We start from the raw sequence: 27,772 nt of genomic DNA on the forward strand, positions 1-27,772 counted from the left end.
TACTGCACTCCTGAAGTTGGGATTTATCACTGCAGCATCTCTTGGCATCACTACACTGAAAATATTCCTTTTCTTTTAAACAGAATCCTATTTTCTTGTCTTTAAAAACTGTGTCTGGACTTTCAGATCATATTAACTGTACATAACAAAAAATAAACTCCATTTAAGGTCTCCTTAAAATGCTATTACCTGATCTAGGTTTTTGAAGAGCAGGATATCTTTACATGCTTCCTGCAGTCTGCATCGCTGTTCATCAGTTTTTGGATGAACTACCTTTAAAACAAAGTAGAACAGAACAGTCATGACAACAAATAAATATGATTTCAGACTAAGCTTCACTTCAGCATGAAAAAGCAGAGCACAATTTAAGTGTCGAAAATATACAGTCCTTTTTTGTTTGCATAAACAGTATCTATATACAAACAGACAATGCAAGACAGAATGAAAGACACATAAGAAAAATACTATGCTGACAATTAACATATGAAAAATAACAGTGAAGAAAGACAAGAAAGAAGAGGATGCCTTTTCCATTCCACTCCCTTCCCTTCTAACACAGGCACAGCCACAGTAAAAGCTTGAACATATGCAACAGAGGAAGAAGTGAAGAGTTTTCTTCCTGAACTCTGGCTATAATAGTCCCAGTGGAACTACTGTGTGCACACAGGCAGTTTATATCTTATATGATGCATATGAGTCTCAGCCCATCCCATAAGAATTTATTAAATAAACTTTTTTTTTTCTAACTAAATTACTTAAATAAAAGCTTTGTTGTTTGAGATATTTTGTTACTTCCTTCCATGTATAAACATCAGGTTAAAGGAACCAATACTCACTGTATTATGAAAATGTTTATATATGTGCTTGTTAGGGGCTAATTATGAAAATATACTAAAAATTCATTACCTGACATGCACCACATTAACATTTCTTATTTCTGGAATAACAAGGATCCCAAAAACCAGCTACATCAGTAGGTATTTCTAAAAAGTTGTTTTCCAAAGTTAAATAGGTCTCAGATCCTTGTTTTAAAAGAAAACAGAATACTGAATCATCAACCAAGAAAACTAAGACTTTTGATGGAATAAATGTGTCCAAGTTTACAAACATTTGAATAACCAGACACACTCACAGGAATTTTTTTCTTTTCATAGCAAACAAAAATTATTTACAAAGTATATTTATGAAGCATCTCTTCTTTTTCAAGAGAAATTATATTAGACTTAGATTTTCACTGCAGAAGTGTAAGCATCCTTGCAATGGAATCTGGAAAGGAACACTAGAAGTTCAGGGAGAAAACACTGATTCTCATCAACCAGGCTAAAAGATTTGCTCACACAAACCACTTCTGAAGAAATACAATTACACTATCTGGATTTGCAATTCCTAGAAATTCCCAACTTTCAAGAACAAGAGAAAAAACAGGTGCACAGAGATTTAAAATATTTCAACCAAGCATTTCTCCTACCCAGGCAGAACTGCTCTGACAAGAAAGACAGTAAAAAGCATGTGAGGAATTTTAAGCACCCATGAAGAAACAGCTGTGGTAAAGCTTAACTAATTCTTCTTAACAGCATGGATGATCTAGGAATTGCCTCAACAAGCCTTTAAGAGAATTAAGTAAGGAAAACAGCAAAAATTTTATCAAGATCTTAGACAGCTGTGGAGTCCTTTTAAGTAAAATTGTATTAAAGCTGTAGTGACTAAAAAAGTCCATGAGACAAAGTGGCTCTGAATTTCAAAGCAATGTCACTGCCAGTGTCACCACACCAGGCCCAACAGGAAAAGCACAAGTGGCAAGAAAAGGCAATGTACATCTGCCTGTCAGTCTGGAGAGAGAACCATGCATGGAGTGATTCCTTCACTCTTACCCTTTGTTCCGTATCTTCTTCCTCTTCATCTGGATTGAAAGCTTCAGCACAAACTTAGAAGAAAAAGAGAAGATGAAATAAGTAAAAAGAAGTAATTACATGAGAACAGCAAACAAATCAGTTTAAATAAGTTTTTTCTATTTTCCTACAGGAAAAACAGAATCACTTTTCATTTTGTCATTTTAGTGTCAGAGGCTCAAATCCTGTCTGCTCTCTGAGTAGGCACAGCATGGCTGTTCTCAGACTCTCATGGAAAAATTCTGTGACTTACTAAATAATCTTGCCTAGCAAGTACTCAAGCATGGACACAGATTTCCTTTCAACTGGTATCAAAGCATAACAATCTCCATTCAGATTCATTTACAAGCATCTTCTCTAAAATGCAGGGGGAAAATACTGCTGCTCCACTGCTTTGTTCTCTGCAGTGCCATGTACAGAGCAAAACACTGAGAAAAAGGAGCACAAGGAAGGATGAAGCACTCACTCCACCTCGACTCTGATTTCCAAGTGAGTTTCTATATTTTGGGAGGGTTTTTGATACAGAGAAATTATGTTTTCACAGAAATTAACCTGGGAACCTAACGATCAGCTTCACCATGGTACAGTCTAGGAAAAAATAGTATTTAGTCCCATCCCCCACATGTTCCTCTATCTTACTACATTTTAACCAAATTAATGTCAACTGATGATGCAAAAACAACTCTAAAATTTGCAGAGTGATTTTTTTAAAAGGGATGACAACAGTTATGGAAAACTGCACATCATTATAGAGCACTGGGACAAGGCTCTGCCAAACATATCATTAAAGCTACAGGATCAACTGAAAGAGAAGCAATAATGCAGAGCTGCTTCAATTTTAAACCATTTTTGTTCAGTTTTAATTCTTCAGAAAAGGCTTATCTTCAGTTATCTTAGCATTTACACAGTCTTACAATAGTGAACACAGACACTTTGGCCACCAAAAGCCCACAGTTCTAGCTCAGATTTTCTTATTAATTCATGAATATTTACAGTTCTTGCACGTCAAAGTGATCTGCACATTGTAACCACATGTACTGACAGTCAAGGAAAGTGAGAGTCAGTCCTGTTTTCATCTAGCTGTGCTCTTACTTTAATAAGGGTGGTCTCACTTCTGAGGTAATACATTACTTATAAAATTTTACAAGGAAATATAGACAAGCATTTTCCTTTGTACTTTATCCAGCATCCTGACAATAGTGAAGACTTGGCAGAATGCCCAGAAGCTCACTGCAATGACATCTAACTGCTGAATGGAGTGAGAAAGTACAAATAAAAATCCAGAATGTCTAGAATTCAGCAACTTGTAAATAATTTGAAAATGCACACACATCTATTGACCCTGTCATTGTGCACTCAACAGGACAATAAAAATGCAAAACTCTAGTGCAATTTGCTGGGAAAGATTTGTTTGTGTGTCTTGGTTTTTTTATTTAGGTTTTTTTTTTCTCCTTACCTAAAAGATACAAGTCTTTCCTAGGAAACTGGATTTTAATTCATTTTTTTCCTGTAGACAACAAGGAGACTCAAATACAACAACAAGCATTCCACTTACCAAACCACAATGTAAAAATGTAATCATATAATCATTAGGCATCAGGCATTTAGAGACTAAGTATTGCTCATACAATAAAATCATTTAACAATACAGAAACTATTTATTTGACAGTGCACCTACCACACACATGCTTTCAGTTTAACAGAGCCACCCACACTTAGGGCAGATACTCAACAAAGGATAAACAGCATTCTTCCCCAGCTGAAAAAAAAGTCTAGTCCATGCTAGAGTAAAAGATGAGTGGTTTATGGGAAGGTGGATGCCTGCAAAGCTACAGAACTTGGACTGATAGGCTGATCCACTTAATATGCAATACAAAGGCACTAACAAAGAGAACATTATTAGCATTTTGGTGTGAAAGCTTTCCTCCTCCTTCCATTTTACAGTAAAGATCAAAGTCTATTGTGAAAGCTTTGGATTTTCAAATAAGGAACAGTTACTAAGAAAAAAGGCTCCATGGTTTAAACAGTATGGTGAAACTGGAGATAATTAACTCTCTTCATCTTTTACAACCAGTGTATCCTATGACTCCAAACTGGAGTCCAATTCTCTATTAAGCACAATATTACATATTAAAAATGGCCACATATCTATGAATTCAGAGATCACTGTACCACTAGACCATTCTGTCATTCAAATTTTAATATTAAGCTGCAAATTTCATTTTGTTCCCACCTCAGCTGCAGGGAAGAGATTGCTAAAAATGCTTCAGAATTCAGGAAATTTTCTTCAAGATTTCCTTGGGAAAACAAGTTTTATTGCCACAGTAAAACTAGAGCATCAGAGCAAAACCTTATCTTAAAACACTCATCAAAGCAACACAGTCATCTGTAAATTCAGTATGAAATGGCTTTGGTTAAGGTTTGTAAATGTAGATTTTCCCTACTTCATCTTACCCAGTAAGGGTGAAAACAGCTCCCAAAACCCACCAAGGATACAGACTAGGACTTAGTGCCCTTCCCTTACATATGGAAATCACTTCTGTAATGCCCATGAATGGGCACCACAGAAATACAATCAAAACATGGCAAATACCACTTCTTCCCATGCTGTCACATAGAATGCCTTCCCACTACACTTTCCATTCTTCAACCTCCTGCTGGGATTTCTTTTTCCATGAAGAAGAGTAGGCCAGACATTCTGACTTCAACCTTGGGCAGCTCTGATTGACAGGACTCTACTTGCGGGCAGAGCTGTAACATTTAATGTAACATTTCTGTTGTGGTAAGCTTTAAAAAGGGGAGAGACACAAAATTCTCAGGCTTAATTAACATTGTGATACTCTGGAAAGACAACAGAAAGCTTTTCAGCCTACTCATAACAATCAACAGTATTTTCCAAATACTTTAAAACGTGACTAATGAAAAGAAAAAGCAGCATTACATCAAACCCATCCCATGTTTTATGGTGCACTATGTCCAATTTTTCTTTCCACTACTGTAAATTGGTAGAAGTCTTGGGGAAGTCTGTACTGTCATATGTTGAACATATGACCTGTGTGTCAGTCTTCCCTTCAAAATGTTTCATGTTATCCGTGCTGCTTTGCTATTCTTCTGGCTGTAAAGGACCCCCAATAACTACCCCAAACTCTGCCAACCCCTGTCAGAAATCCAGGGAATTTCAGGACTCCTGAAGGTTATTTATTTGTGTGTTACAGTACAGCCAGTCCTAGTGAAAAAACATCTGATCTTTCATCGTGACAGAGTGAAAACACCCTTGACCCACTATTTGATATGTGACTGAATTCACATATTAACTATTAAAGTGTCCCAACAAAACACACTCTGAGGCAAGCTTGTTCTCACACAAGATTCTCCTGAAAAGTGTTGTTTTTCAGACTCATTTTAAATGCACTTGGAAGGGATCTCTCTCTGAAGATCATCCAGTCCAACCTACTCCTCCAAGAGGAGCTATTTGGAATTGTGGGCTACATACATTGGGGCTAACCTGGAAACCTCCCAGGGCAATGATGGCACATCTCTCTGCTAACCTGCTCCAGCACCCACAGGGGAAGAGGTTTTCTGAAGGTGCAACCTAAAGCTCACCAGTACCTTCATATAATTTGAAATGACTTCTGAAATCACACCTTGCCTAGTTGAGATTTTCAGCACAACTCTGCCCTTGAGCAAGTGCTTAGCAAGAATCCATCAGTGGAAGTTACACAGCAGTGTGACACATCTACAGCTCTATCAGCTCACACCATGCAGGCCAAGCTTCCTTCCAAATCCACCCATACATAGTTCAAATAGCTCTGGAGCATAAAAAACAGTTTTCAATTTTATGAAGATTCGAGATAAAAAGAAATTCAGGCTTTTATCCTACCATCTACATTCAGTCTCTCTTAGCTTCTGCAGCTCTCATGCTGCACCTTCTTTGGCTTTCAAGAATATCTGTTAACACTTCTGAAGGCTCAGAAATGATACAGCTCCATGGCTGCTTTGTTATGCAGGTGACAGCATCTGAAAGCAACCGAGATCTTTGGAGCTGCAGCAATGACATCAGCAGTGGATGGGCGAGGGGGAAGCAAGGGGTGGGGAGAGAGGGAGAAGTAGCAAGACAAGTTTGCCAGTACAAACACCACCTTTGTTTATGCAAGTTTTAATCACTCTCAAGATAATACTGTTCTGCAAAATATGTGTTTTGTCAAGATCAAAGTCCTTGCACTCTACAGAAATCTGTATGCAAATAAGAGTTGAGCTTTTAGCTCTGGCAAGTTAATACAGCCTCCAAGAGAAATGCACACCATCCCTGAGAGATCACTGCTTTTTTTCAAAATAACAGCCAAGAGGCTGATGCCTGAACACCTTCAAACACAGACAAAAGAAGGAAATTTAAGTTCTATGTTTTATGTAAGGTGAATGCATTATTAATATTTCTGTTGCTACTGAAACAAGTAGCAAATAGATGCTCTGTCATGCTCTCTTTTCAATTCTGGATCCCACCTGCAGAGTGAAATCCTATTCATTCTTCCTTACCTATGAGGATGCATCACCTCCAATTGACTCTCTCAGAGCCATTACTAAAAATCCACTCAGAACAGTACATGTAGAACCACTTTTCCAGTTATTTATTCAGATGAGTAATTTTAAACTATGTTCAAGGCAGTGTTCTTTGCATTTGAGTTTGTCAAAGCTTCAAGCATTTTTTAAGTCTGTCTCTCAAGGACAGATGCACAGCCTCTTCTGGGAGCACTATGCCAGCTGGAAAGATGACCACTGCCAGTGGCTTGTCATTCCCTCTGACAGCTGAGCTGCACTTCAAAACCATGCAGTCAGATGAATTAGGAAGCTTGAACAGCACTTACACACAGGTCTTTGCTGGCACAGCTAAATGTGATTTTCCACACTTGGAAAACAACTTCAAGTTCCCTCTCACTTCTGTTGCTGGTTAGCTCAGAACTTTTTGGTTTAGAAATTGCACTTTGTTTCTCAAATGAAAGATCTCACCATGTCAAAGCAGACGACAGATTCGTACCTCGATCCAGCAAGTGGGAAACAGAACCTGCAACCATTTGCACCACCTGAGCCATTTTCACATTTATGACAGTTGGAAAGAAAAGCAATGCTAAAACCCAAAGAACAGTTAATATGTTCAGGAAAATCAGCCACTTCAGCCTTCAATTCACTAGAGAGAACTGACTGAAATCATGGGAAGATTTAAAACCGATGTTATTGCATCAGCCCAAAACTCAGATCTTGGGTCTTAAAAGACTGGTCTGTCACTTACGTGCCATATGGCAATCCCCAGATGCAGGATAGCCCACAAGAATACCACCTCCTGACTTCACTCTTAATTCTCATAGGGGTATAACTGAGACAAGATTTACAATTAACCAGGACCTGAGCAAAAACCACCCCATCAACCCTTAGTCAAATACCAAAGCAGATTATTCAAACATGCAACCACTTGCATGACCATATATGTCAAATCAAGTGTCAAATTTTTTTCAGTGGAGAAATATTTAGAAATGATTCATTTCAGGGGGTAAGGAAAAGAATGGATTTTCAGTTCTTGTAACAGCTTCAAATGTCATTTAAAGTTAAAAGGAAAAGTAAATCAAGTAGGTTCTTCACAGGCAGAGTTCTTCAGTGTTACAGATTAACTACAAAGGCACTCAGCACAGCTGTGCCAAACCAGCTCTGTCCAGTCAGGATTACAGGTTCAGGCACACTTCACACTTGGTCCCAAAGGCTGCTCAGGCTGAAAATCTGCACAGATCCCTGTCAGGCAAAGAAGCCTATGGGACACTGATGGAGCCTGTAAGGCCCTAAAACCCTGCACTGTTTCATCAAACTCTGCAGAAAGCCACTCTTGCACAACAGGCTGAAGTGTTCACCTGGTTCTACCCAAAGCCTTGCTTACAGCCCAGAGTCCTCCTGAAAATGCCCAGCTCTGATGTGGACATTACCTATGTTCCTCCAGGGTCATTGATTGAACAGAGCAGCAAAACTGAGGTCCAAGGTAGAGCTTGGAGAGACCCCGCTCCTGTTCACCACTGGATAAACACTTTTACCAAGAGAAGTGCCTGATGTATTACAGTGCTTGCTAACCTTGCTTTTAGGAGTCTCTGATAATCATTTCCTCATCATGATTATGTACTTTCCAACAGCATTATCTAAATCAGACTTCTCCAGCTTGTTCTCTTTCCATCAAGACACAAATGCAACACTTCCAGCGACAATGGCTTGTGACATTGTCACACACTCCTACCTCACATTACTCTTCAGTAACAAGTTCAGAACAGACTGCACAATCAATTATAAATTCCACCTTTTATGATAATGGAGTTTTTTTTCTTCACAGGAAATCCAACTTTACATGCACAGACACCTTTTCTCCCAAGATGCCTAAGTACAGGCAACATAATAAGCCCTTTAGAATTATGACAACTGGCTGACAACTATTTCCAAAAGTGCATTTGCTTTATGTATTCTGAATAATGCAGTTTTCACATATTCTTATTACATTCATCCAGATTAATAAAGATCTAAGTGTTTCTTTAAAAGGCTTTATCATCATATGTACAGTAAAACAACTGAGACAATGCCTTACAGCATAAAAGCCATTAAAATATTTTTTTTTCCTTCTACTACAGCAAGATTTGGCAAAGCATTTAAAATTACATTTCCCTAGGGGCAAACGGAGAACTTTCATGATGAAAGAACTAGAATAATAAATGGAAAGTAAATAATCACAGTCTCTTTTAGATTCATATCTTTACACACATATAATGAAAGCATTACAAGAAGACAATACTGCTTCAACTAGATTTTAAAGACAAGCATAAAGCACTTTTAACAAGATACAATGTGTTCCTACTTAATTATTATTCCCAGGTAGGCTTTGTTCAGGGTTGGTTTTTTGTTTTGTTTAACTCCTTCTGCAGCCTGCAGGGTATGGCCTGGAAACCAGCCCCAGTTCAAATGGCTCAGGGACACAGCACCAGACAAACCACAGACCAAAGGCTCCACAGCACCCAGGAATCTGTACCAGGGATCTGGTAGGAAAAGACTTTTCCTATCATACCAAGAGGCAACTTGCTGGGGGTCTTACTGAACTGCAACAAAACTTCAGTAGACAATCCTCAACTTGTATATCTTTATTTAAATCCTCCTCCTACTCAGGAGCAATTAAAATGAAATACTTGTGCCAATGTAGGACTAGAGACAGAATTCTCCTAAGCACTTCTCCTACCTCTCTGGCATAACCAAATGAACATGACATTTGCCTTTTTTTTTTTTCTCAACTAAACCAACAGCTGTTTGTCGTTGTTTTTGCTTCATATAGTTGCCTATTTAATTATATCAAGGCACAACTTTTCCTTAATGCCCTTATGTATGAGTTATGCCAAAAGTTTTAGCTTTTCCTTCCACTCTGCATGCTCACACATTGGAGGGTTATACTCTCTCACCTCACTGAAGCCACATGCTGCAGAAGAATAACGACAAACTCATGAGGCTATAAATCCTAGACTGTCATTTTTGATAATTTGAAAATTTACAGTTTCCAGAGAACCCATGATGAAAGCACTCTGGTGATAAAATAAACATCTGCATGTCTCTCCTGTACAGCTGGAGAAGCCAAGGGACAATATTGCCTGATTTCACAGAATCATCTGCTAACTACACCACACCTGGGACTCCTGCACTTTGGGCTTCCATGTCTCAGCTCCCAACAAAAGAGCCCAGCATCCCACCAGACACTGGTGTGCTCTGGGACTTGCAGTAAGAGATAAGCCTGCATGAAAATTAAAACAACAAAAATCCTTCCATCATGGTAGAGGACTAACAACAATAAGGAAGTTTCCCATGTGGATGCTCATTGGAGTAAACAGCTCTGACACTGACAGTAACTACCAACAGCAAAATACTGCCCTTTTAATCTTAAAACAGTAATTTACAATTTGCTACTTCTGTTTCCAATTCCCTTTACTAAATTTAAATAGAAAACTAAAATGGAAGCAGAATATTTTGGAGTTACACATTATTCCATGTGGTGAAGCCTGGGAAAGTCAAATGGAGCAAGCTTTATTCTTGCAAGTCAAGAAATCAGGAGACTGAAATGGATAAACATGCTGCTGACCTTGTTCAAGCCTTCTAAGAGAGCCTTACTGATGAGATAGTCAGCCATAAAAAAGGTCTCCTGGAAAACATGATGCTACTACTATTTCAGAGCACACAGATTCACAATTGTAGAAGAAAGCCTTCTGCTTTAATGATTCTGGTTTAGCCCATCACACAAATTTAACACATTTCCAAATGTGTTACGTAAGCAAGGCAGATAGAACCAGGAATTCAGCACCAATAATGCTTATGTGCCTGAAACAGTGATACTTTCTCTGAGTTAAAAACAGCACAGAGAATGTTCACTTTCCATTCAGTTTACATCAGAACACCACAAGATCCAAGAAATGGCTCTAACGTACACATTCCCCCCAAAAATGGAATGTAGCTTACAGGCTTTTAGTTGCAAACTGCAGATGGAAAAGAGAATTTAGCTGAGGAATAAAACAGGAAAAGTGGTTTTCTAGTAAAGAAATAAGAAATTTTCTTTCAGTTTGCAGATCAAGGCTTTTCTTTTTTTTAAGTCAATTCTACCATATGAACTGCTAAACCTGCAAGAAGGCAAACAGTATTTTAAAATCATCTTGAGAAAAGTGCACTAAAGCACTTTTTGCCTTAAAATTTCATCTAGCAATTTAGCTACTTCTTTCTGGCATCTCTTGTGACAGAGAACCAAAGCATGCCAAAGTGTTAAAAGGCACTTCTGAAATCAATTATATTATATGATTTCCAAAGATTTCTAAATAATGTCCAAATAGGTTAAAAACCACATTACCCTGAATAGAACAACTAACACCTATTTACCTGGAGCAAACCAGGAACAATAAAAAATAAGCATGGCTTGACACAAAAGGATTATGTCCAGAGGAATGACGTGGAAACCCCCAAGTCCCCGTGCTTGGAAACTGCTGCTTCCTTTCCTGGCACACTGGAAAAGCAGGAAATGTGGGAAGTTACTCTTGGACCCCTTGAGGAAAAGCCTGGCAGCTTCCCCCATTCCTGAGTGGCTACTGAGCAACTCCAATGCCTTGGTGAGCACCAGCCATGGCAAAGGTGTGACTGCTTCACTCCATCTCCAGGATCAGCCAACTCTGGACCAGGTGTTCTGGTGTTAAAAACTACCAAGTAAAGTTCCTGAAGACCATCCTTTCAAATTTAAATCAAGTCTGTTTAAACTTTAATGTTCTCCATGGATGGACAATTTGACCTATTCCACACTTAAACTGAAATTACAGCAACCTAAACTTGATTGAGTGTATTAATCAATATAGGAGCATAACAACATCTCTGACTGTCTCAAACTCTATATTAAAATAGGGATGAAGTGCAGCCTTATATATTCACAAGGAAAATGCAAATCACATCTGACTCTGAGGTCACTCTAAAGATGCATCACAGCACCAGGTTTTGCACCAAGTATAAAAGCGCCCTTTTCAGCCTGTATTGTGACACACATTTTGGGATTTGTGTGTTTGACCAACAAACCATGTCGGAATATTTTCATTTGGGCTTTAATTCCCATGTTAAAAACCATCCTGAGTTCAAACCAAAAAAAAAAAAAATTCCCAAAAACACCCACATCAATTCTCTATCACACGAAAGAGAAAAGTTAAATTCCAACCTATCAAAAGGAGAAATAAATTTTATTTCAACCATCACATGAAGGCTGATATTTTCAAAAGTAATGTATACAAAGATATGGACCAACATTGTTTATGTATACAAAGATATGGACCAACATTTACGTAGCCTTTTTAAAGACCTTTAATGTAAAACAATTAATGGAAGTTAATCACTTGCACCTTTTGCTACCTGAATAATTTTGGAAAACTGATCCATACTGCATTACTTGCTTAAAAATGTGCATAGCTAAACTTTTGCTCCCAACTCCTAAGGGCTAATTTCAGTTAAAACATTTGACTTTGGACAAACAACTTCTAATTCTTATGCAACACTCTGGCCATGAGCTATTATTAAGAAAGCATAAATAAAAATGATGAAGGATTAATTGATTCAACTCCACTGTAGCACTCATGTGCATTAAGCAGACTGGATCAGATTTCTTCTGACCAGGAATTGCACTGACTTAAATCTGAAGTATGAATGCTCACAGTGCTGTATTTGTCTTTCTGTCATTAAAAAAAAAATCCTGCAGAATTGTTCACAACACTGTGAAATCCAAGTAATTGTGAAGTCATGACTATTAATTTCCAAAAATAAGCTTTTTATTATTCACTGAACGTCAATCACATGCCAGGAATTTTTAAGTAAGTCCCAATATTGCAAACAGAGAAAACAAGCTTTTTTTGTTAAACGAATAATGATTCAGACACTTTCTTACAGGAGAGCACCCACACAATTTATCACCACTTTCATCTGCCATCCCACATGCTTGGCTTTTGCTCATATCAACACTTTTTAAAACTAATTCTTTTCACTGTAGTTATGATACTGGTTTTGCAATCATTAGGGCTAAGAATGAAGCACAGAAGCTTCAGGCTGTTGATACAGGAAAACTGTGCCTTTTGTAAAAATGTGGATTTTTGAACTCTGAAGTCTGTCATCATTTATCACCTGCCTGAAAATCTATCAGCAGAAGTTATTATGCTATCAGCGTTGTAAGATGGTGATTAATCAATATAGAAATTAATTAAATAGCTTCAAGAGAAGAAACCAGATAATGATTTTCAAGTCAACCTCTGATAATCAGATAAATGCACAGCAAAGGGAGCGGCACAGAGAAAGTCAGTCATCATTCAGTCTTCCTCCCTTGATGATTTCAAGTGCTGAGCTTTTTATTACTGAAGTAGTAGATAGTATTCTGCAAGAGAAAATACTCAAAACAACCTCCCAAGAGAAGTGTTGCCTCTTGCTTCATTGCTACCATTTAGATGTCCTAATTTAACAGGGCCCCAAAACAGTCTTTTTTACTAACATGCTGTGTGGCAATAATTAACAGAAAAGCTTTATTAAAAAATGATTTTTGTTAAAGCTGTCATTTTAAAACACTAGAAGCTACTAAAAGGAATTTACTATGTGTAATATTATAATCTCCTGACATCTCAACTTGCCAGGGTGTGAAGAAAATGCTGTATTGCACTAGAAAACACAGAGGAATATCAGACTTCAGCAACATATGTACATGAGATGATTGCTCATTTTTGGCAGGAGCCAGACTAATGAAGAGTTCAAGGTAAGGAATCTCCACCACTATCAAAATAGAGAAGAATCAGTGAGTTGGAAGAGCCAATAGTAAAGGCCTCTTATGGAAGCTGATGTGATGAGAAAAGAAAAAAGCCAGAAACTGTCAGGGAATATTGATTTACACATTATTCAGAAAAAAAAACAAAAAAAACCCCACCAACACAAACCCAAAAAAACTCCACCACACTATAGTGTCACGTCAGACTGCTAGAGACAAGAGAAACATGGAAAGTCCTGATTCTGAACCCAGCATCTACTGGGGACACTGACAACTGGCAACTGTCAGGATTCCACACAATGCTAATGTTTGTTATACACAGGAAAACAGGATTCAGTAACATTCCAATAAAATTAACCTCTACACATGAAACCTTTATTCAGCAGCCCCATCTCAGGGGAGGGGGAGGGTTTAGCACCCAGTTCCAGGAAGAGATTTGATCCTTCTCACTCCACTGAGTCTTTGCTGAAAGCTGCCCATCAAAGGGACCAACTGAGGCAAGTCTTGTTCATTTGATTATTTTTTATATTAATATGAATTCAGGCACAGATCCTGACAGTCATGATACTATTAAGGAAATAACTATTATACATTTCTTCCCTAGATCATATAGCTCAATTATTCTGCTTACAGTTGTTGAATGTGAAAATTGCAATTTCATTCCACTGAGGCCAAAGGAAGGCTCATGAGGGAGTACAGGCACATGCAAAAGAGAGATACTACATCAGGTCACTCAGATAAACAGAAATAATTGTAGAAAAAAGATGAAAACTTTTTGTGACACGTGTATGGTATGGGTGTCATTTCGTCAGATTTTCCTATCCCAAGAAGAAATCAGCAAGTCTGCTGGAGAGTGGGTGTTCTGTGGAATGAATCAAAAGTGTCTAGAAATGGCAATACAGAAATGTATCAAAAAACTTGACTTTTCTGAAATATGCTAAAACTAAAAGAGGAGGAACTATGCACAAGAGAGACTCTAGTGGGCGTCACACTCTTCCTTCCAAAAAGACAATTAACTTTTCATTCATATTCTGCCAGGAGCAAAATTCCCCTCAGTGTTATGTTCCAGTTGTTATAGTGGGACAAACATCAATGATCTCTTCCTCTAGTTCTGAAACAGCTTTGATGTAACTGAGAAAGGAGATATCACTGATTTCTGCCTCCCTGTACTGTGTAGTCAGTCCCCAGCCAAGGACTCTTGGTGTGCTCTGCAGCATTACAGAAAATGAAGTGACCAACATCATTAAGTTTGTCAGGAACCCCCATGCTTGAAGGAAGATCAAGAAATGTAATTAAGCAAGTATGAATTTCAACCCAGTCCAGTTCTTGGGAGGAAGGAATCTAAAAGGGTTTCAGGCCATTCCATGCAAGGCTGGGCAAAGGGAGTCAGTCAGCAATCCATGTAACACAGGTTACCCTGGCAGAAGGCTCAGACTTTGCTAACTCAGAGCAACAGCAAGAGAACTGCTCTGCTGGGTAATTAGCACTGAAATTGCATCACAGCCCTTGGCACCCTAGAGCTAGGAAGTTTTCAAATTAGTGAGCTGGTTTTTCCCATTTTAGTTTCTACCACTGAAATAGCTTATGATTTTACAAACAGGATTATTTTAATGAAGTCAGCCAAGCTCAGATACAAATTAGAGCTGACCAACTGTTTGTGTGCACACCATGGATCTCAACACGTTACATGGCCAAACATGCCACACACAAGCCAGCTATTCACTAGATTAATTTCTAGAGGAACATCAAGCTCTCAATTTCTCCTTCTCCCTCCAAGCATTCTGTGGAAAAGGCTGTTTCTCTTCATGAGAACACTACCACTCTACACTTCTATAAATAATTACATGAACATGATTAGATAAATCCCCCTCTTCCAGGATGACCCTCCTGCACAGTCCATTCTGAGTAAGTCTTAAAGAATGCCAGCTAAATATTTACAACATTGGTAGTATTTGCCAAAATAGTTTAGAAGTTTCATAACCAGAAATAAATACCTAAATGAAAATTTAGTAATCATTAGAACAGATTTATTATATGGGTTTATGTGTTTTTAGAATGTTCAACTAGGGGAATTTTGCACCAGGGGAATCATGACCATCCTGTTATCTGTAGGCAACTAATCACAACCAACCAGTAGAAAACACTCCAAGTTCAATATTAAAAAATTAATAAAGTAACTAAAAAGAGATTCTCTAACTGCTATGTGTAAGAGAGCATAAATAAACACTTGTTAGCCTCCAAGGACACATCTGTAGTTGAATGGTTTACCAGAACAATTATTAGCCTGTCAAACTATATGTGACATAGACAATCATTTTATTGACTTTTCCTCTAATTAAAATTATATTTTTCTTTTATTTTTGACCCAGTGAACGAGGACAATGCTGTAATTCCCTAGGCAGCCAGATACTTAAAAAGAACAATTATTTCTTGAATTTACTTCAATACATCCCATGTTAGCTCTTAAATTCTCTGTAAATCTCTGATTTTGTGCATGTAAATGTTGATAAAAGTAACTGAGCTCTGCTCTTCACTCCCCTTACAAAGACACACTGCACTGGAAACACAAATATTGGTTGGACTGACTAGGTTCAACACGGACTAGCAGAAAGCTCTTCTGAAGAGAAGACCACAAAATGCAATTAAAAAGAAGAATTATGTGCCAGCTTTTCTTCTCCATGGTTTGTTCTGCTTTACTTTATTAGCTAAATCCATAAACATGAGCTACTATGCTGAGTAATCTGTAAGGCAACACTGCTTTGGTGTTTGCTGGTATTTGTTGGTTTCTAAAGACAAAAGCTACCTCACAAAAATTGCAGAATGAAAACTTGCCTAAAACCTAATGCATCAAACACAAGTCAAACCAAATTCAGAGCACCAAATCCAGCAAATCAGTCACTGATTTTCTGCAAGGCATTGTAAAATGTGGCTGCCTATGATGGCAGGGGCTGAGCTTGGTACCCAGCCTCATTCCTCTGCAGTTCTTGACAGAAACAGCAGACATGGAGTGCAATAAACCACCCCAGCAAACAACCCCCACCCCAAACCAGCAGTTTCTCTGCTTTTCCTGCCAAGAGAAAGAAAACTGCATCTCTTTGTGTGCATATGGGTGGTGTTTGCATTGCCTTTGCATTTTAACAAATCCCACACTGATCATGACCTATACAGTGCATACAGAGAGAAAACTGATTTTTTTTATATTGTGGAATGTATTTAACACAGTAGTAATGTACACGTATTCTATTATTGTTTGTCTCCATGACAATTCTAATATGAACTGTAAACTCTGAATATTTCTAGCTCTTCCTGAAGCAGGAACATTATTAAGTAAATAAAGTCCTCCTTAATCTAATTGCACAAGTTAGCAATTCAATTTTACATTTGCTTTTTAGTTGTTCACATTAACCTTTAGACCCCCTAAATGAGAGAACCTGTTTGTTAACTAAGAGCAGCTCAGTACTGTGTGAGCACCAACACTGCATTTCAGTACTGCAAAGTCAAAAAGATTACAAATGCTTTCTGATTAAATCTTAATTTTTTAACTTTGGGAATAACTCAGACTTTATTTAAATTTATATCTGAGAAGTATTCACTCCTCATTTCTAAGATTTTTCTCCAGCACCAGGTTCCAGGATGGATTAGTTTAATTAGCAGAGAAAGTGTCTTGGGCCTCTCCAAATACTCTACAATATAGGACTCTCAATATTTACTATCAGAGCACCAAACTCCACCATCCAAGATACAATTTTGTCCTGCCTAGATTTCTCATTTAATCCTATCTCAAAACTATAGCCCTGTCAATTTTTAAGAGTTATTAAATTGTCATTATACTCAGTTATTTGTTTGTAGTAGCACAAATAAAACAATCATCTTTAATCATATCCAAGCAACCAGTAGAAAAGCAAATTAACTGCATGGGTATAAGGACATTTTGCACATAAGCACATATTTATCTTATATATACATGGTATATAAATAAATGTATTATCAACAATGCCCCATCATAACTAACATACCTAAGAACATGTCAGATTATTCACATGAATTACAAACTGAACAGACTTGAAGTTAAAACCAGAGAGAAAACATTGAATACATTGGCATTTTCATAAAGATAATTGTTAAATCCGAATTACAACTTTCTAGACCGGCTACACGTTGGTAAAATATTTGAAGACAAAAAAAAGTACCACATGCAAGCAACTCACACTGCACCTCAAATGAAAAAACAATGCTATACCTCCTAATCAACACAAAATTTTGTTCATGGGATACTCTTCAAAATCAACTTGAAAAGGAATTTTTTGGGAGTTACAGCTCCTCATTAAAGCATTTCATATTGGTTGAGATAGAAAACAAACAAATAAATAAATAAGTATAATCTGTGTCTCTAGAACAAGTGAACAGCCACTCATTCAAAAACTATAAATATCAGCTGCACAATACAAAAAGGGAGCACCCCCATATTTCTCTTTTCACTTACTCTAAATGTGTTGACCATTGACACCTACAGTGAATTAAGAAACAAGTCTCATTATTTCAAACAAAAACAATGCAAGAATTGTGATACATAAGGCAATAAGGGGAAGATAATTTTTAATGTACTTCCTTTAGTCAGATACACATTTCAAAACTATTTCAGATACTTTGAATTCTTAAAAGGAAACCATACCTGATACTCTTCTGTTGTATCGGTTAACAACTGGAGCTGGAAAAAAAAGAAAAAGAAAATTACACATTTGTAAAATATAATTAATTAACTGAATAATCATTATATACTTTTAGTACACAAACCCCATACAAATCTCTCTTTAAAATGATCCAGTATAAAGCTTTCATCCGTTTACTTGCCAGCTGGTTAAGTTTTTACTCAAAATGAAACTTCATATTCCTGAAGGCCATTACATGCTAAGATGGATGGTAAGTAGTTTTGGGTTGTTGTATTTTGGGGTTTTTTTAACCTAATTCTGAAAAAAAAAAATACCTCTACAGATTATCCAATCCTAACCTACCATCAGCTAGCAGCCTCGTTTACTTGGTATTATTGCCAAGCACTGCAGCACTTAGGTCAGCTGTACTTCCTTAAGGTGGATCAAAAGCCAAACAAGTTTTGGCCAACCCCTTTGGTGCCCCCAGGCTGTGCTCCCCCAGCCCCTGCAGCCATCCAGCCCTGAGCAAGGCTGCCTCACACCAGGGCACAGGCTCAAACTGGAAAAGGCTGTGCAGGATCCATTGCTTCCTTGCTCATGCTGTAGCTCTACAAGGCACTTGGACTCTGGACTGGGATGAACTGCCTGAGTTCCACTGTGCACATCCATTCTGACATTTCCTTCAGCAAGCAGCACCTTTCCCCCTTTCACAGTAACCAAGGTAATGTCTTTGAGAGCTGCTTCAGTCTCAAAAAATACCAAAACAAAATCAACCTGTAAAGTTTCACCCAGAACAAAACCAAAGCACTCTCTTCTCCTTCACCTCTAACAACCAACATCATTTTATTCTGACTGCTTCACGTTTTCCCACTTTTCTTTCCTTCAACAGGTAATTCTATTTTTCCTGATACAACCTGCAACTTTTCTATTCCATTTTTTCACTATTCAATAATTAGATGAGCATTTATAGCCCATTAATGCACATGCATCACAGAGCCAGATTTATGAAACATCCACCATGAAAATCTTAATGACCCCATCAATTTTTAGGATATCTCAGCATCACCAGAATACAGAGAACAATGATTACTTAACAGAGACAGAAGAGCTCAGCTTCTTTAGAACCACCCTACATCTATATACAAACGCAAAACTGAGAATAATACCACAAAAAAGAGATCAAAATTATTATTGTGTGGGGGGTTTTTTTTTAATAAATGAAATTAGAAGAGGTTGAAGGGGAAAGGAATAATCAGATTAATTCCATAGCTTTCAGCTAAATCTTTTAACAGGGAGACAATGCTAAGCCTCGAAAGAAGCTCAGGATTAAAAGCAAGATTATTATGAATTTTACAATTTAGATCTAAACTTCTATAATATGACATAATCCTTATAAAAATAACACTGACACAGTGTTTCATTCATCAAGCTTGAAGAGGCTCAAAAACACTGAATAACAAACCTGAGAATTCAAGTAACTTTCTCTTCAAACCTTTCAGCAATTTACGACAGCAGGGACCCTTCCTGCAAATAAGGGCAGGATTTATCTCACTTGCCAAAAGACACCATGGATGGGAGAAGTTTTCCCCACCTTAAGGGGAAACAGGGATTGGGAATACAGATCCATACAGGTTTATTAAACAAACTCCTGCATCTGAAAGTCTTCATACATTTTACCCTGTCCTTAACTTTTCTTCATGGGTCTGTCTGTGGCTACCAGTGGTGACACAAAACTGCTCTGGACAGTAATTTGCCCTGCAACAGTACACTCATTTCTAACTGAGGAACTACTCAAAATTGGCCAATTTGGACCTGAAGAAACATGAAAATTCACTACTTTTGTCCTGAGACCCAATCAGATGCCTCTCAGTTCTCTAAGGTTTTGAAGAATGGGAGGACCAAAACAAATTAGTTCAGTTTCCACTACAAAGACATTTATTACAAAAGAAAATACCAAATTCAAAACGTAATTTGCTATGTTTGCTGTACGAGCACCTCATCAAGGTCATAACAGTTTTCAGTAAATGATTAACCAGTCTCATGTATGGATTCAGATACTTTTAATCAACACCATTAGTGAGTAAATACATTGTTTCAGGTTCTATCTTGCACATTCAGAATTTTTTCTCCACCTTGTGACTTCTACACCCATTTCTTGCTCATATTGAAGAATAACATTTTCATATCTTTGAACAGAATTAATGTACTACAGAATACTCTGGTGTGCTTTGAGTAACATAGAAAAAAATCCAACAACGTCTTCCTTTAGAATCTTGATTTTTTTATCCCATAGCAGGGTTCAGTGTCATCAAAACTGCATCAAGTTTTCCAGCGTTAAAAATGAGCAAAACACATAACCTTTTAAGGGCAGTTAAGAGACTACTATTATTCTGCCTCCACAAAGCTTTTAAGATTAAAATGATAGTTTGCATCTCTTACACCAGTGACAGTTCTAACATGTATAAAATTCACTTTTATGTGTTGTCAGATGACTATTTTTATGCTAAAGAGATAAAAATCTGACGTTTCCTAGTAGAGAAGATTAGTGAGGTTTTTTCTCCTTTTGGCTTACCAATGAAAAAGCTCTCTATGCTTATGACTATTTTCAGTATTGCACAGTCACACTGCCACTCCTATGGCACCCTTGTGTTCTGCCATTAGAAGTACACAAAGGAAAAGCCTGGCATTGAGCACTGCTAAGAGAAACAGCTCCTGAAGGTCCCACATACACCTACACTGGTCTGTGGACAGATTCCAAGAAATCAGATGGGGCAGAAGGGAATAATACATTTACTGTTAACACAGCCTACCTCTTAGACTGAGCACTAAAGGGCACCTGATGCAAAGCAGTGGTGATGGACACACCAATAACAAACTCCTACTACACCAGAGCAGCCCTCAGAGTACAACCCTGCCCACACTGTGACAAGAATCCAGTGAATCCAGCACATGAATCTGGTACCACTCAGAGATCTGGGATCTACAGAAACAACATTAAACTGCTGCTTTGAAAGAGGAAACTATTCTTTTTCTTTTTTTTTTTTTTTTTTAATCTCCAGTTAGAACTCCCCCCTGTTGCACACCCACGGGCCATGTTGAGTTTGAACAATGGGCCATGTCTCTGGTAATGATATGAATGTTATTATACATTCATTGCAAAAACTATAATGAGATTAAAAGATTTTGTTGTGAGATGATTGCATTGTAAACTCCCCATTATGTCAAAACCTCAGGTGCAGCAATATTCGAGTTCAAAATGTCTCATACCTTTGGCACAGCTCCTGCTTTTACTTGGCTCATGGGAGCCAAGACACAGTAATTGGATAAACACAACAAAAACTGAGGTAAATTAAACCATTGTACCAGAAGAGAGCAAAACGGCCCAATTTCCTCCCTGGCAGCCAAAGACAAGTGATTCTGGCACTGGAAAGGCAGATCAAGCTGTGCATTCCACAGTTCTGCCAGAACTGACTCAGGACAACGATCCTACTCCACTGTTCAAGAAAAATCAGGGATGTCTGCTTAACATGTACGTGTTCTCCACACTGTGATGAGGCAGACTGAAGTAAGCAGTAGATAAGAACACTTAACAGGTTGTTTCAGACTGAAACACCTTTCTTCCTCAAAGTAAAGGTATGTCAGTACATTGATTTAATAAAAAATATTTTAGTAAATTGCATAAGTAGGTTAATACTGTATATGCCAGAACCTAAATTCAAAACTGTACATTACATCAAACAGCAGTAGTGCCACACAGTTAGTGGCTACTACTGACTGTACTGCCACTTGCTAGAGGCTCCATTTCATTGGGTTTTCTCACTTGAAAAATTAGGGATGTAAATCAGACACTAGGATTTTTAGGTATTTTTTATACTTTCCATAAGTGACAAAACAGGAATTTCTCCAATATCCTTCAGTTTGCTTTGGCATTGAGATTTACTTTGAAATATCTGATGCTCAATTGTGACTCACTATGTTTTAGTTAAAGAGTTCTGACTATGGTTATAAGCAGGTGTAAAATACAGCCCCATAGGTGAAAAATGGACACAGATATTACCTTTTTTACTGTTTTTAAACCAAATCAAGCCAACAATTACAGTATTTAAGGCAAACAAGTGACAGTAAAACCACTCTTTACAACCAGACCTAAAAGCACACTTTTCCTACAGTGCGTGGGCTCCCTTCTCTGTCATTGACTTTGAAAAGTGACTGGTAAAAAAAAAACATCAGGCTTTTTTAGATGTACACTACTACCATAACAGGGAAGGCTGTTTCTCAACACTACTCACAAGCCTGAAATGAACAGAAGTATAACCATCATTCTCCCAGCTACTGCTACCCACTTATTACACATCTTAATATGAATTCTTATAGAAAAAGACAAAACTCAAAAGATCCAATTCAGGGTCACGGGAAAAAAAAATTCAGGGGCAAACAGAGGACTGGCATTCCAGGCATGACAGTAGAGTATGAGGTGCTACTGCTCTGTACTGGATGTACCCTGAAAACTTTACTTCTCTCTCTTCACAAGCACTTTGCTTTTCACTATGATCTGTGGACACTTCCTAATTTCAGCTAGGGTAAAAAGTCACACTCTTTGTGATTCTGAATATGATTTACAGCAGCATACTAAGTTAAGCTATTGTGCACACAAATATTTAATACAGATCTTCTGCGTAATCTAATCAACAATTTTCGGTTTTCTGATGAAAGATGGAGCAAAGCTCATAGTAGGTGGCATAAACTTAGCATAGTACTCAGAGTTCAAAGAGCATAAGCACAAAATACCAGCTTTATTACAACCAAGTAGCACAAATCAGTGATTTACAGAGTACTTTCCCATTGGATCATGACACAAAATCATCCTGTGCGAAGAGAGACAAAAAGAGAAACAGAATGTAAACGGTTCTAATTTAACAACTCAATTAAGTTTATCCAAACAACACATGAGTTAACACTATAAACCATTAAAGCTGAAATACCAGAAGCAGAGTGGAGTATAAATCTGAGGCGTGACTGTCTCTCTGGAATGCTGTATCAAGTTACGATAAGGAAGTGCCAGACTACAGCTGTCAAACTGTTTTTCTACACACCAAGATGTTAATGGACTTACATAAATAGGAACCATCACAACTCTGAGAAAACTCATTGATTCAAGTATCAGCTTTTTTTAGGATTCCTGGCAATTAAAAAGTAATACTAGAGCAGACAGAACTTCCATCATCAGATATGCAACTGCACTTCAATAAATACCAATCTGAACCTTTTTTTTTCAAGAGGTAAGTAAAACAGAGTTCCCTCTGACTGTTACCAATATAACAGTTGCACATACATGATTTCCTTCAGGATGTCCTAGCTAGATAGTGGCACATTCTCACTTACCCCTTCCACATCTCTCCTTTATAAGGTGGAGACCACAGGCAGGGCTACAAACTACTCAGATTTTTTCAGAGGCAGCTCTGGAACCCATGAGATCTCCTCAAAGCTTCTCTCAGAAAAGCAGAACAGGCAGAAACAGATGAGAGTTTTACAGACCATTTTATTTCCCCTTCTATTCCTCTGCCTACCCACCCCCCATAGAGGAGGATGGAAACTCAGAACCTGATTAGACAGGCAGGAGAGAGACCCTGATGGTGTCAGCTGAAGCATGCCAGACACTTGGAGGAAGACAAAAGGTCAGGGAACACTAGGGAAGAAGTGAGTTTTCAGAGAACAAACAGAGGAAGCACAGAACATAGAACATCAAAAAATTAAAAAGTGGAAACCATGATCCACAATTGGGCACACACAAGCTTTGCTTTTCTGTAAAAGACTTTTACATCTATTAAGTTGGAAAACAATAAAAAAGATTACATTGCTATTAAACATTGTTTTCCTGTCTGCTGCTGTAAAAATAACAGAGATGCAGACACCTTGTTATTTCTCAGTATTGAAAACCAGCTGCCATGGATAACAAGAGAACAAAACATAAAAACAAAGTTGCAACACATCCTGGTCTCCAATTTAATTGTATTTGTACAATGTTATTTGTATTTTAAAATTCCTGACAAAATGGAGAAGCGCTGTCTGAAAGCCTCATTTTAGAAGAGTCTCTGACCCTTGCTTTCCAAGTTTTTTAGAGCCCCTCTGATAGAAAGAATGTAGTAACTTCTGAAGGGAAAAACTGAGTCAACAAGCAAAGCATTCATGCCAGTGAAAGAAAGATGTTTATGAAGTTAAAACTGTTGTGCTATTTTAAGTTGGCTCTTTTTTGGTTTTCAAGTACAGTAGAAAAATGAATATGCACTCTGGAATGGACAGACTTTAAACAGCTGATCAATTCAAGAAAGAAATCATTGCTTGACTAACTGAAAGGAATCTGGGTGAATCTCTGGTTATGATGGCACTTCTTGACTAAGACTTTAAGAGTGTTACTTGTTTCTAAATCAAAGATCCTTGTTTCCAATGTATCCCTATTTCAACATTCCCTTTCCACAACTGAACCCAAGCAGTCATGCATGGTACTGCTTTCATTACATTTCTCAGCAGATATCCATTCTCACAAAAAAGGACCATGAGACTGCTCCCAGAATTCAGGAGCTTGTACAGCCTGACTGAAGCCTGAGCACAGAAGAACAAACACCTATCAAGCAGCACTTCACATTATCTGACATTGCAATGGCATGACCCACACAGCCCTCTCCTATTTCTTGCTGACACGTCTCAGATCAAGCCAAGCACAGCACTTTTTTTTTGGTGTTGATTTTTTATGAGAGTAATCTACATTATGAAGATCAAAGAGATACCAACAAGGCATGCACTTGCTTTACAGACATGAAATTAGAAAAACTCCCCGTGCTGAGGTACAATCTCAGCTAAAAGGACACATTTCACAGTGATTAAAGATATAACCATACGCTGATACTACAACAGAGATTGTCAGGGACTGAAATGAAAGACTTGGGAATGTTTTCAAGTATTAGAAAGACAAATCTATGCACTGCACAGAAAAAGAAGGATGCTGAAAAAAAACCCAGGAAAGTTAAGAAGCAGCTGACAAATCTTCAAAGCATTGTCAGAAGAGGCAAGACACTGGAAGGTTCAACAAAGCAAGTGAAAAATGGAAATTAGAGAAGAAGGCATTTCAGAGAGAGGGAAGCTAAGGAGCCACATTAGTAATACCAGAAAAGTTAAGCTTAAAAACCAACATTAAGTAGATGATAAAAAGAAAAGATTCTGAACATATTTTAATGTGACTTTCACTGGGATTGTCTGACAATGGAAAAGCCAGAAAGAGTCAAAGATGAGAAGGAGACTGTGGAGAAACAGAAACATCACATCAAGAAGAAATAACTGCAAATTTCCTTAAAATAAATGCTACATACAGAAAAAGATACTGACATCTTATCTAGGGAACCATGAGGCATTTCCCAATCAGTAAGAAACATGGGCAACTCAACCCCATGACCAGATGCAGTGGCAGAGAACAGAAAGCCTCCTCTTTTTCCAAGGCTCTGACTAACCCTTCCTATTTTTCCAACTCTGCTTTCAAACCTCACCTCTTTATTTACCAGTCTCCTGATCCACCAGAGATCAGAGATGGATGAGGCAGGAGGATTAATACCTCAGGGTACTTGGGATTTTTGAAACATCATGAAGACAAATTCTGTCTGAAATCTTTTCATTACAAACTTCAGAAATGCTGTTTAAAGCAACATTCCACTTTGACAAACACAGTTTTTTAAAGCACCACTTCCTGTATTTCAATTGGTTTTTTACTTTGGTTTTGATTTCTAAGGCTTAACTCCACATCCTCACACCTTTTGAGACATCAAACCCCAAAGACTTTTGATCAGATTTTTGCCCTGTGCCTAGTTGTAAGGTGTAATCACTGTTACAAACTAACAAAACTTCAACCTCTTTTGGGTTATTTGGAAAGCTGAGTTCCACCAAACATACTTGGAAGTCCTGGAGATAATTCCTAAATGAGTCATAAAAAACGTCATTTAACTATATCTAGCACATCAGTCTATTTTTATTATTTCCAACTGCACCACTTGCATAAATCTCTTTCTACAAAATAATTACTGTATACAGGTGAAGGTAATACCAAAAAAACCACAACACAAAAAAAAAAAAAAAAAAAAACCACCACAATAAACTTGAGTAAATTTTTTCAGTATTATTAAATTTACATTCTATCACAGCACAGAGCGACTGCTAAGTACAAGGTCTTAGGTGCATAAGTCATTGTTCCAAAGAGAACATTGGAATCAATCAAGGGGACTTGGTTTTCCATTTTCAGAAGCCTAAATAAAAGTCCCACCATTATTCTGGACATCTGAATGCAGTAAACACTGGAAAAACTAACAAGAGCAACAACCCACTGGGGGCCTCTCACCAGGCAATCCCAAAACTCTTCTCTAAGTGAGATGGTCCCCACATCAGCAGTCTGGGACATCCGCATCACACCCAGCTTCAGCGAGGTCCAGACACAGTTCTGTCTCACCTGAAGTGCTGTCCTCTCCCAAACCTTCTGCACAACTCTCTTCTCAGTCCCAATCTGGTCTAGATTTCAAAAACACTCTTACCAAATTAATATTATCCTCAAGAGTAACACAGAGCCAACTTCTCTGAAAGAAGGCATGTATCAAATAAATACCATCAATGAACCTGGGAACTTTTTCTTAACAGTCTGGCCAGTAACTTTGGGAGAAGTATTAGCCAGGCAATATAACTATAATAGACAAATATAATCCAAATGCCTATCTGGGGGGGAAATCTTCATAAGGTAATAGGGATGAAGTGGAAAATGCTATCGCTGGCACTGGCTTTATACAGCCTCAGGTATAAGCAGCTGTAAAATTAAGTTTGAAAAGAGTGGAAGACAAGCATGTGACAGCTCTGGTAATGGCACAAGTGAAGCAGTGCACTGGCTCCATGGATTTCACACCTCCTGTCACTGCCTTTTCTATAACCTCTTCCCCCTGTACCTACCCCTCTCACACCCCCATTCTGCCCCAGAGGAGAAGACAAACGCAGCTGCAAAGAAGGAGAGGTACAACTCCCACCCCCACAGAAACTCTCCTACTTTCAGTTTCCATACCTCACTTACCCTGTTGGTTTTTAAGGCCTTTAACCAATTCCTACAACCAAGGCTTTACTTTGTGTCTCATGCACTGCCACAGAAGCATGATAAATACTTCAGCAACTAATACACACTTTCCCAGCTGGATTGCTGCTCCCTCCTGACAGTGAACTTTGGTGTTACAGTGCACCACTGATGTCCTTGTACTCTTACATTCCCCAGTTCTGTTCTATCCTACCTGTGCAAGATGGACTTTCCTGATACACTGCACAGAACACCTCCAAATCCCAGTTAAATACACACACATCTGTATATACACTTTTGAAGGGCCTTTTCCAATGAGCAATTCCTCATCATCCTGTATTTCAACTATTATCTGTCCTCTAGGCAGAGGCATATTTTAAGGCACAGGAAATGTTGCATGTATTCCTAATATTTTTCTAGGTACATCTGGCATTTGAGAAAACTTCAATATGGCATAATGCTGTATTTTTATTTGAATGTATAATGAAGAGTTGATTTCCTCCTATATGTAAAGAAATATGATGATGATGCACAGATATGCTTGTGGGTTAGCAATGAAAAAGATGGAAAAAAGAAAATTTTTGACTGCCTATTAGTTTTCACCAGAAACACAATTTTACATTCACTGCATTGTATTTTAAAGAGATTCCATCTGCTCTGTCTGTAGTGCACATTAATATTCAGAAGACATCTGCAGTGTGCAGACCAAGCTTTTAATTGGAATCATGTCACAGCTACCATCACACAACACAGAATGTAAATGTTGGCTATCTGCACTTGGCAGCTGCTTGGCAGGCTCAGCATAAAGTCCTACTGAGAC

At 37.9% G+C, this 27,772-nt stretch overlaps 1 protein-coding gene across 1 annotated transcript in view; it reads right to left on the bottom strand.

The window, feature by feature from the left end:
- Nucleotides 1–27,772, bottom strand: part of PRKAR2A (protein kinase cAMP-dependent type II regulatory subunit alpha) — a 58,372-nt gene that overhangs the window by 16,530 nt on the left and 14,070 nt on the right. Inside the window, exons 2-4 of the mRNA XM_009091139.4 lie at nucleotides 17,885–17,920; nucleotides 1,872–1,924; nucleotides 190–273 (exon numbers count right to left, since the gene is read on the bottom strand). Of these exons, the coding sequence (XP_009089387.3) occupies nucleotides 190–273; nucleotides 1,872–1,924; nucleotides 17,885–17,920 (173 nt within the window). The remainder of the gene's footprint in view (nucleotides 1–189; nucleotides 274–1,871; nucleotides 1,925–17,884; nucleotides 17,921–27,772) is intronic.

This window comes from Serinus canaria, chromosome 12 (genome assembly GCF_022539315.1).
Source record: "Serinus canaria isolate serCan28SL12 chromosome 12, serCan2020, whole genome shotgun sequence".
NCBI classification, from domain to species: Eukaryota; Metazoa; Chordata; class Aves; order Passeriformes; family Fringillidae; genus Serinus; species Serinus canaria.